This window comes from Elaeis guineensis, chromosome 16 (genome assembly GCF_000442705.2).
Source record: "Elaeis guineensis isolate ETL-2024a chromosome 16, EG11, whole genome shotgun sequence".
In the NCBI taxonomy this organism is placed as follows: Eukaryota; Viridiplantae; Streptophyta; class Magnoliopsida; order Arecales; family Arecaceae; genus Elaeis; species Elaeis guineensis.
Window position 1 is genome coordinate 27,398,800 of NC_026008.2, and position 12,010 is coordinate 27,410,809.

Below are 12,010 nucleotides of genomic sequence, written 5' to 3' on the forward strand. Positions count from 1 at the left end.
ATCGTCAAAAATAATTATCGACATAAACATAGTGACGGTATTTAAACCAAAACATTGACAATAGGTGGACTTAATTTTATATTTTGGCAAAATCTTTGTCGATGCTAAATAAGTGTAGGTAATTGTCTACGTAAATATAAGCGTAGGCAATTAGAATATTGGCCTACACTTTTTTAGCATCAGCAAATATTTTTCTTTTTTATTAGTTTTTTAATTTAGGCAAAGTATTTTTCGATGCTAAGTAAGCATAGGCAATAAGGATAATTTCCTACGCTTCAATTTTATGTAGAAAATTAACATAATTACCTACACTTTTATTAATTATTTAATTTTGATAAATATTTACCAATTTTAAATTTGCATAGGCAATAAGGATAATTGCCTACGTAAAATGGAATCGTAGGTAATTAATGTAATTTTCTACACTTTTTTAGCATAGAAAAATATTTTTTTAATTAATTTTTTATTTTGGTAAATAATTTATCAATGCTAAGTAAGCATAGGCAATAAGGGTAATTGCCTACGCAAAAGATAGGTGTAGGAAATTATCATAATTGCCTATAATTTTTTTAGCATCGACAAATATCTTTCTTATTAATTTTTTATTTTGGTAACCCCATTACTGACATTAAATAAGCATAGGCAATAAAGATAACTACCTACCAAAAATGAAAGCATAGGCAATTAACATAATTACCTATGCTTTTTTAGTATCAAAAAATATATTTTTTATTAATTTTTTATTTTGACAAAGCATTTGCCGACGCTATGTATGCGTAGACAATAATGCTAATTGCCTACACCTTTTTAGCATCGACAAATATTTTTTATTAGTTTTTTATTTTGATAAATCATTTATCAATGCTAAGTAACTATAGGTAATAAGGATAATTACCTATACAAAATTGAAGCATAGACAATTATTTCCTAATTGCCTATGCTTAACTTTTATTTCCAATGCTAATGTTGCATTGCAAAATAATTTATAAAAATAAAAAATTAAAAAGAAAAATAATTGCCGATGCAAAGAAAGTGTAGGCAATAATTCTAATTTTCTACACTCATTTTTGCGTAGCTAATTAACATAATTGCTGATGCAAATTTTGCATTGATAAATAATTTTTTTAATAAATTTTTTTCGTAAATAATTTATCGGTATAATTTTAAAATTTAAAATCTATCTTGATCATTCATTATCTAAATAATTATCATTAAAGTATCGTCATAAAAATTCATCTTGATCTAGTAATCCTAGCTATATCGATCAATAAAATTTAATTTCGATGGTCATGAATGATTGCATGATAATCTGAAAGATAAAAACTATCGATGGATCCAAAAATTTATAATGATAATATTGATGATATTCATAATATACTATCAAAATTTTATTTTAATCGGACATCATTATCATGATCAATTTAGAATGAAATAATTTCAACCGTTAAATAAAAAATAAATGATCAAAAGGCCAAACGACGTCCGATTAAGATAATTTTTTAAATAAATAATTTTTGCTACTATTTTTATTATTTGTACAGTGATGATCATAAAATTAAAATTACACGTATATGAACGATCTAAAATTATATATCTCTTGATATTCATTTTTAAAGTCTTTAAATAATTATACTTATGCTCTTGTAGGATCTGCTTAACGTGAATGGTTCATATATGCATGAATTAGATTTTATGATCGCCACCGTACAAATGATAAAAATAGTAGCAAAGATCATTTATCTAAAAAATCATCTTAATCGGACGTCGTTTGGCTTTTTGATCACTCATTTTTTATTTAACGATCGAAATAATCTTATGCTAAATTGATTATGATAATGATGTCTGATTGAAGTAAAATTTTAATAGTGCACTACAAATATCATCGAAATCATCGTTATAAATTTTTGGATCTATCGATGGTCTCTATCTATCAGATCATCATGCGGTCATTCGTAACCATCGAAATCAAATTTTATTGATCAACATAGCCAGGGCTATCAGATCGAGATAAACTTTTGTGATGATACTCTTATGATAATTATTTAGATAATAAATAGTGAAGATAAATTTTAAACTCTAAAATTATACTGGCTATTTAGATAATGACAAATTATTTATCAAAAATAAAAAAATTAAAAAAAATATTTTCTGACACAAAATTATATAGGCAATAAGCCTAATTTCTTATGCTTAAATATTGGATAGGTAATTATGATAATTTTTTATAATAAATTAGTATCAAAAATTTTTTTATTAATTTTTTAATTTTAGTGAAATATTTATGGACGCTAATCCAGCATAGGTAGATATGATATTTGCTGACATTAAATTTTATGTAGGTAATTATTGTTATTATGACATAAAATTTACGTTGGTAAATAGTTGGAAATTAAAATAAAATGGGCAAACCTATCTCCCTCTGCGCAATTTCATCTCCCGCCCCCGCCCTCCTATTTCCCCCGCTAAACCCACTCCCACCCCCATTTCCCTCTCTCCCTCCCTCTCCCTGGATCGTCACCGCTCTCGCCGTCGGTTGTCACCATCGTTGGTCACCGCCTCTGCCGCCGCTACCATCACTGTCGCCGCCGCTGTCGCCGAGCTGAGGAAGGTAAACCCTTTTTTCTTTGTTTTTTTTTGTGGCTCCGCGGGGAAGGGAGGAGGGGGGAGCCCCCGACCGTGCAGAGGTCCCCCGACTACGGGGGGGAGGAGGGGCCCCCCGACCTGCAGGCGGCTGGGGGGCTGGTCGCGCGGTGGTCCCCCGACCGTGGGGAGGGGGGAGGAGGATGGGCCCCCTGGCCTGCGGGTGGCTTGGGGACGAAGGTGGGGCTTGGGTGGGCTAGTCGCGTGGAGGTTGAGGCCTGGGCGGGGAGGGGACGGCCGTCGGGGGTGGAAAATCAGGGGGGGTGGTTTCATTTTCCCACAGATGGCCACCGGGGCTCGGGGGGGAGGGGAGGGTGGGGCTAGTCGCGCGAAGATCAGGGGCAGATCGTCGGGGCCTGGGGGGGAAGGGACGGCCACTGAGGCCGGGGGCGGAGGATCGGGGGGTGGTTTTGTGTTCCCGTAGATGGCCGTCGGGGCTCGGGGGGGAGGGGAGGGGGGCTAGTCGCACGGAGGCTGAGGGCGGACTGTCGAGGCCCGGGGGGGAGCGGACGGCCGTCGGGGTCGGGGGGCCGAGGGCGGAGTGGCCAGGGTTGGGGGGGGTTGTGGCGTGCGGAGGAAGCATAAGGAGGGGAAAAAAGAATAAAAAATAATTTTTAAAAACTTAATAATTTATTAATAAAAATAATAATAAGTATTAAAAAAATAATAATGATAAAGTTGTTAAAATAAAATATTTAAAAATATTTAAAAATAAATTATTTTATGTAATGAAAATAATTAGTTTTTAAAATAATGATAAAATATTATTTTTAAAAAAATAATGTTAAAAAATATGAGGGGGGCACTGACAGGGGGCAAAGTGCTAGGGCCTGAGGGGGTTAGTCACATGGAGGCTGGGGGCAAAACACTAGGGCCTGGGGGGAGGGGACAGCTGTCAGGGCCGGAAGAGGAGGATCAATTGATATTGGTATCAGCCCGCGATCAATTGGATGTGCCATTTCTCGACTAATATCCTCGAAATGCAGCAGTAGAATTGTCCTAAAAATACTCCAAATCACTGTCTCGCTGAATGCTTGCATTATTGGATTCACATTGTTTCATGCACATTGCTTTTGCTTATTATAATTTAATATTTTTGCTTGTTTAGTTTCTGTATTTTATTGTGATTATGATTTAATGTTTTAACTAGGATTAGCTGAATCCTCTAGTAAATTTTTAATGCATATGAACTGTTGTTGTTGATGAAGTTATATTTTATATTACTTGTTAATTTAATTGACTAATTAGGTATTTATTTTTGCAAAATTTATATTGCATAGAACCATAGGTCTGGAATCTAAGTCGGGATCCGGTCTAGATTCGGATCATGATTCGATCGTAATTTAATGCATGTATTGATGTAATCTTAGACTTCTATTCAAGAGTCGATCCTAGAGTCTTCAAAATGGACATTGTGAACGGCTCTTGAATGCTCCGATTTGGGCAGTTCTGAAATGCATCAATTTTTATTATTGTCATAGTGTTTTTTATTCTATTGCAGGAAATTTCATCATAGTTATCTCATTTGTTCTTCGGATATATATTAGATGTGGTTAAAATATAATCCATCTATATCATGTACTTAGAGAACTGTAGGGAGATATTGCTAGATTTTCTCCTGATATGGAACAAAGAACAAAGTTGTGGCAACAATAATAATGATGTATTTTTGAAAAGAATAGGACTACACCTATTAGGAAGGAGTTGGTTGAGTTGGTATTCATTAATCTTATTATTATTATTAGAAATGGATAGGTTCATATATTTTTAATTTTTTTTTTATAATACATACTTTAATGAAGTATATTTCTCATGGATAGATGAAAAATATCGACAAAAGTTGGATGAATGCTTGCTCTATCATTTTACTTGAATACTGACAAAGTGTTAGGCATTTTATAAGATTTGCACGAGAAATAGTCGATGATCATAATAGAATCAAATGTCCTAGTCGGAGATGTCACAACAATTACTTCTAGCCTACAGATACAGCATTGGAATACTTGTTGAATTGGGGAATGGATCCAAAGTATATTATTTGAGATTTGCATGGGGAATGTAGACCTACTAATATAAGAGACCAATATATGGATCAACAGCCTGAATCAATTGGCATCAATGAGATATTAGATGATTTATATGAAGGGGTATATTTTGAAAACTCTTTTGACAACTCTCTTAATAGTACAAATAATACAAATGATGGACATTTTGAAAACTCATGAGAGATGCCAAGGAGCTATTGTATCCAAATTGTAAGAAGTTCTTGAAGCTTGAGTACTTGATAAAGTTTCTCCATGATAAAATCATATTTGGTTGGAGTCAAAAGTCTTTTGACTTTATATTGAACTTAATCAAGGAGGTATTACCGGATGGTGAAAAACTTCTAAAATCGTATTTAGAGATAAAAAGGTATATGCATGAACTTGAACTGGGTTATACACCAATACATGCATGCAAGAATGATTATGCATTATTTTATAAACAGCATCAACACTTGGATTGTTGTTCAGAATGTGGTCAGTCAAGGTATGCTGAAGATTCTGAAAGAGGTAAGAAGCGGCCTCACAAGGTTTTGAGATACTTTTCATTAACATCAAGACTTCGAGGACCGTCGAGGTGATGAGATGGCATCATGAGATGAGAAGTTTTGAGGATAACATCATTAGTCATCTAGCTGACTCTATAGTTTGAAAAAAATTTGACAAACAATATTTTTATTTTGCTAGTGACCTACGCAATATTCATCTTAGCCTAGCATCTGATGGTTTCAATTTATTTGGGATCATGAGCAATGCTTACAGTATGTGACCGATTATGCTAATGCCGTACAATGTTGCACCATGAAAATACATGAAAGAGTCATTTATATTTTTATCATTGCTTATTCCTGGACCTACAGCTCCTGATAATGAGATAGATATTTATCTGCAATCCTTAATCGATGAATTGAGAGAACTTTGAAAGATTGGTGCTGTAACATATAATTCAATCAGTAAAAAAAATTTTTGATTGCATGCGATGATAATGTGACCACTTAATGATTTTCTGACATATGGCAATCTATCTGGATGGAGCACAAAAGGATATTTGGCATGTCCAATTTGCAATAGTGACAGCTGCTCCGTTAGACTAAAGTATGGAAGAAAAATTGTCTATATATGTCATCACCAATTTTTACCATCTAATCATTCTTGGAGAATTCATCAGAATCGATGCTTCAATAGAAAATAAGAGATACGTGGGCCACCTTGTGTCATGAGCGGAGATGATATATTGGCATAACTAGAGGCCATTACAGTGTCAAATTCGACAAAGTTTCTAGGAGTCGCAAGCGAAAGCATAATGAATCAGAGTTGAACTGGACGAAGTGGAGTATATTTTTTGAATTACCTTATTGGCAACATCTCCTACATCATCATTTTTCGACATTATGGTATACTTGGTGGTTCACCCACCAAGGGAGGCTTTACTTATCGGGCCAGTCTAGTATCGATGGATATATTCTGTTGAGCGGTAATAATATTACAAAAAAATTAATTTTTTTACTTAATTTATATTCATTATAATTTTAATTATATATATATATTATATTTATTTTTATCATTTTATATGTGTAGATTTTTGTATAAGTTAAAATAATATGTGCGAAATAAGGCACATCCAGAAGGATCAATTGTGGAAGCATACATTTTCACAGAGTGTCTTACATTTTGTTCGATGTACGTCGATGATGTAGAAATATGATTCAATCGTGAAGACCACAATATAGATAGAGAGTAGGTCGATATTGAATCTACATTATTTATTTTTAAGATTAATGCTCATCCTATTGGTGGAAGAAAGTACAAACATATGGATATAAAAGAGCACAACCTGCTGCATTTCTATGTACTAAATAATTGTGAAGAAATCTATAATTTTATGAAGTAAGTATTTTTACATAATTAACATTATATACTTTTCATGAGATAAAATAAATAATAAGCATGTATTTATTATAGAGAGTATAGAGACATATTATTGGGGTAAAATAATAGAGATATCGAGGGAAGACATCAAAGGGAGTTCACAACTTAGTTTAGACAACATGTAAACACTATAGCAGTTTTATTCAACTTTTTATTATATGTAATGTATAGAGATGATTTATCGTAACTTATATGCATGTTGTTGCAGATGATGTTAATGTATCATAATAAGGAAGATGGTACAACCGAGGAACTATATAATTTGGCATGCCACCTCAATCCTAGGGTTTCATGTTATAGCTCATGTATTGTTGGTGGTATGAGGTTTCATACAAGGGATTTTGATATGCATAGGCAGACTCAAAATAGTGAAATTTTGATGTCGAAAACTGATGGAGATAATGAGATTGAATATTATGATATCCTAATGGACATTATATAGTTAAGATATGAGTCAAAATGATTTGTTTACTGTTTAAATACCAATGGTGGGATATCAACAATAATAGGATTGGTATTCACAAAGATGCATACTTCACAAGTGTCAACTTTGCAAGAACATGGTACCAATCCGATCTTTTCATACTCGCTAGTCAGACAAAGCAAGTAATATATCTAAAGGATACAAGATATAAAAGTGAATGGCATGTTGTACAAAGGATTGCACTAAGAGGTGTTTATGATATAAATCTTCATTCTGAGATATAAGCAAATGAGGATTTCTTTCAGGAGAAGCAGAATACAGCGAACTTGGGACAGTACTGTATCGATATTGGAAGCACATCTCTTCTGATTAGGGATGACTTGCAACTTGATAATATTGATGTCAGTTAATTAAATCTGAATATGTCGGAGGATGATGATGATAATGATAACAACTTCATAAATGATGATGAGGAAGATTATATATTGGTGGATTATGATGACGAAGATGTTGATAATCCTTCTGATGAAGATATAGATATTGAACAATAATATATAATTTTTCAAAAAAAATTTTATATATCTTATATTTCATATATCATTCAGTATCAACGTAATTTTTATCCATATTATATTATCTCCAATATATTGTTTGATACAGGCATGGCACTAGGAGGACGATCATGCAGGGTGAGCCCAAGCGAAGATGAGTTAGCCACATCATCTCTTGCGACGATAGATTGATTTTACATATTATTATTTTTTATATTTAATTTATTTTAATCTTTTTATCATGTATAAATAATTAATTTTAAACTATACTATCAGGAGGACCATTTTACAAGAGAGGGCCACATGAAGATGTCGACGTATCTCCATCTCAGCAGTAGTCGGGTCATCCAGAGGAAGGCATATCATCTCCTATCATGAGGTAGGCACATCATCTCCTACCATGATAGGTTGATTTTACGTATTATAATTTTTTATATTTAATTTGCTTTAGCTTTTAATCATGTATAAATAATTAATTTTATGCTATGTGACCAGGAGGACCATCTGAGAGGAAGAATCTACATGGAGATGTCGATACCTTATTTCCGTAGCTGTCTATCGAGGCAGGTATATCATCTTCTGTCATGACAGATTAATTTTATATATTATAATTTTTTTATATTTAATTTGCTTTAAATTTCTATCATGTATAAATAACTGATTTTAAGCTTTTATTTTGGTACAGTTGATACTGTCATTAGGTAGACTTGTGGAGCCGCCAGAAATGAGAAGCTTGAGGAGTGGAGGAAGGCACATCTCGGAGAGAGGATGACAGTTGTCATCCCATCGGGATATGCCATGTCAGTTCAGCGCCACATCAGGGACTCGTACATATATGAGGTTGGCATCATTGTCCGAGCGTATGCTCCACTGATGATGTTCGATTGACGGAGAATTTTAAGGTCGCTGAAGCAGATCCTCCTTGACTATTTATCGATAACTAAATATAAATTATATTATATTTTTTAAATATAATTTTTTTATTTATTTTATATTTAATTTGGCATATACTTAACTTTTATATTTTTAAATTTTATATGTTGTATATTATTTCTGCAGCACGATTTTGATATCAACGAGATTGATATCCCGCACGTGCAGGAGGCTATCCTTAGGCATATGGAGAGATTGCTTAAGGAATTTAGATATAGACTCTATAGCCATTGGAAGGAGGTCTTCAGGGCATGTGGGCGGAGGGGGCACGTGAGACACCCCACAAGAATGTTTCACACTTCGATTGGGATCTCCTCTGCAATAAGTATGAGGACCCTACATACCGGATATAACTATTATATATAATAAAAATATGAATTATCGAATTGATGTGGTATAATAAAAAATAATATATTCACTAATATCTTGAATGCATTTACTTGTTAGGCCTTTTGCGATAGGAATGCACAAAATCGATCAAGGCTCACGATGATGCATTGTAGTGGATCGAAATCATTTGCGCAGCATCAGTATGAGTGGGTAAGTACACATACATATATCTCTAATGATTTTTTAGAATATGTGTGTCTGTGTACTTATATTTATAAATTTTAGAGGGATATCGAGACAAGACAGCTATGTGGACAGATTGATGTCTACCAGAAGATCCATCGTCGGACGATAGGAGAGTGGCTTCCTGGGACTAGGGAGAGGCATGTAGGTATTAATTGATTAAGTTCTATGTTTTAATTTTATTATGAAGTTTAGACATTTGATTATATTTATTTTTTTCTTTAATTAGGACTGGACGATGGAGATACGATCCTAGCCCATCGCTGAGGGCTTCACCCCACCCATAGATGATGATATCTATGATGAGATGCTTGGTAAAAAATCCAGTTATATTACGGGGTTGGGATATGCGGTTGTGGCCTCTAGCTCCTCTAGAGCATCACATATTTCTTGTGATGCTCGTCTCCATGAGGTGGAGAGGAGATATGAGGAGGAGATGCGTCGAGCGAAGGAGGACTGTGGTAGATCCCAAAAGGACATAGCTGTCTTACAGCGTGACAATATTGAGCTTAGGTCCTAGCTTACAGCATTTGGGACAAAGCTCGATGAGTTAGTTCGCCGTATCCTTCTAGCATGCCTCCTCCATTGGCTCCCGACGTCTCTGCTGATGCTTATGATGATGACTCCATCGATGATGTTGATGGATGTCCTCTTGTGACCTGTATTATTTTATATTATTTTTAATCTATATTATTTTATATATTTTTAATCTATATATTATTTTTAATTTTTTAATCTATTGCAGGTCCATGATGCGGCTTGGCATGTGCAGTTTTATTTTGTATAGATATACATATTTTTATATGATATTTTATATGGTTGTATATATTTATTTTGCTATATGTGTGGTTGTGAAAATGAACATAATATATATATATATATATATATATATATATATATATATATATATATATATATATATATATATATATATGTTTGTTTATCTACAGGTTTATAGGCAAAATTATAAAAAATTACCATGAAAGTAATGATTTTTTTGTTAAAAGGATAATTAGCGATGCAAAATAAGCATAGGTAAAATTTTTTAGCGATGCTAATTAGCGTCGGCAAATAAAATATAGCGTTACTAAAGGTTGTGTTGGGGTGACGAGCGTGCCACCATTAGTGGCGCTAAAGGTTTTTTTCTATGCTTGTTTTCTATCGCTAAATAATTAGTGATGCAAAATAAGCATAGGCAAAATCCTTTAGCGATGCTAATTAGCATCGGTAAATCATATATAGTATCGCCAAAGGACGTGTCGGGATGCTGGGCGTTTTACTATTAGCGATGCTAAAGATTTTTACCTATGTTTAGTTTGTATTGCTAAAATAAATTAGTGACGCAAAATAAGCGTAGGCAAAACTTATTTTTGGTGATGCAAATTTAGCATCGCTAATTATTTGTTCTCACAAAACTTTGGCATCACAAAAAATTAATTTTTGCAATGTTTATATTAGCATAGGTAAATATTTCCATCGCTAAATTTTTTTATTGATGCTTTTTAAGTGTAGGTAAATTGATTTTTTCTGACACTAATTTTATGTCGCTAAAATATTTTACCGAAGCTTATTTTAAGCATAGGTAAATAATCAACGATACTAAAAAAATATCAGTAAAAATAAATATTTGCCGATGGAAAATTTTTTTCATCGGTAAAAAGAATCAACGATCCTCTTTTGCCGACGCATATTTACCAATGTATTTTACATTGATAGTTATATTTAGCTATATTTTTTTTATTATTTAGCTACATTTTTTTTTATGTAGCTAATTATCTTATTTTTGTAGTGTAATGCGCTCAAACTTTACTTTGAATCTCATAATTCCCGTTGCAATAGGTTAACATGGGACGCGGATATTTCTCCAGGCATGATCCTCCCACTTCTGTATTGAGAATGAAATCATCAATAAGCTTCGCTAATGCAAAGAAAAGCTCGAGAGTGAGCTCTGGGGCTGCAAAACTAAAAGGAAGTGTCTCATTTGGTGTATGCTGGCATCTTGGATGATAGTCAGGTTTCTTCATCATTTGGTTGGAATGTCAAGGTTCACCTTTAATTGTCTCCTGTAGAACATGGCTGGGACTGTCATGAAAGATTTGGGTTGGGACTACCATATCTTTCTATAATAGTCAAGGAAATCATAGGGTAGATAATGTATTATCTATGGAATTTATGCATCAAGTATTATATGGATTGCAAATGAAGTTGTCTTATTCCCTCCTGCAATCCTCTTGTTATGCACTAGATGGTCTGAGCTGTAGCACAAACCTGTCCACGTATCAGTTCAATTCAATGATGTAGCACAAACATGTTCGCACAAACCTGAAATGTTTGATATGCATGAAAGTGAATTGAGAGCTGACAGTGAATTGAATTGAAAATCAAACAAGGAAAAACACTTGAATTGCGAGTCGACAATGCAAAGCAGTTTCCAATCTTATAAACTGGAAATTATACATAATTGATCCAAGACTTGAAATTAGTTGAAGAAAGGCTGGACAACGCATTGCAATTTCAAATTTTTTACACTAGAACCAATACATAATTGGACTGGAACCTGATATTGAGCTGAAGCTGGCATTTTCGAAATGTAATTGTTCTTTAAAACACTGACTCAGAAAAAGAACATTGAGCCTGGATTTGCAACATGAACTGTGATTAGCACATGTTTGATATGGAGTCAATTGAATTGCATCCAAGTATGTTTGTGATAGGTTGCTAAAATTGAATAACAGATTTCATTCACATCAAATAAGTGCTTAATAAAACCAAAAATATTTTCTACCTCATTCACAGCAATAGATAAGTGCTTAATAATAATTGGTTCAGACACCATAATGTCAACAAAATATTTCTTTGGACAGAATATAATGCCAATGCATGAGGCTTATACAATATTAATGTAAGGAAACCCAGAC

The 12,010-nt window shown here is 33.6% G+C and overlaps 1 protein-coding gene across 11 annotated transcripts; it reads left to right on the plus strand.

The window, feature by feature from the left end:
- The first annotated feature begins 2,421 nt into the window (after positions 1-2,421).
- On the plus strand, positions 2,422-11,318 carry LOC105059295 (uncharacterized). Of its 11 annotated transcripts, none has more exons than XM_073250210.1 (9): positions 2,424-2,608; positions 7,696-7,744; positions 7,863-7,965; positions 8,082-8,153; positions 8,272-8,426; positions 8,967-9,059; positions 9,135-9,240; positions 9,322-9,406; positions 10,932-11,318. In XM_073250210.1, the coding sequence occupies exons 5-8, from the start codon at positions 8,355-8,357 to the stop codon at positions 9,357-9,359; spliced, it is 309 nt and encodes a 102-aa protein (XP_073106311.1). In that variant the 5' UTR covers positions 2,424-2,608; positions 7,696-7,744; positions 7,863-7,965; positions 8,082-8,153; positions 8,272-8,354; the 3' UTR covers positions 9,360-9,406; positions 10,932-11,318. The 11 variants fall into 11 exon arrangements, 6 of the variants coding, with proteins under 6 accessions (XP_073106312.1, XP_073106311.1, XP_073106310.1 ...); XM_073250209.1 differs by having other exon boundaries at positions 7,696-7,724; XR_012137565.1 differs by adding an exon at positions 8,688-8,844 and having other exon boundaries at positions 2,425-2,608; positions 7,696-7,965; positions 8,272-8,488; positions 9,135-9,236.
- The last annotated feature ends 692 nt before the right edge of the window (positions 11,319-12,010 follow it).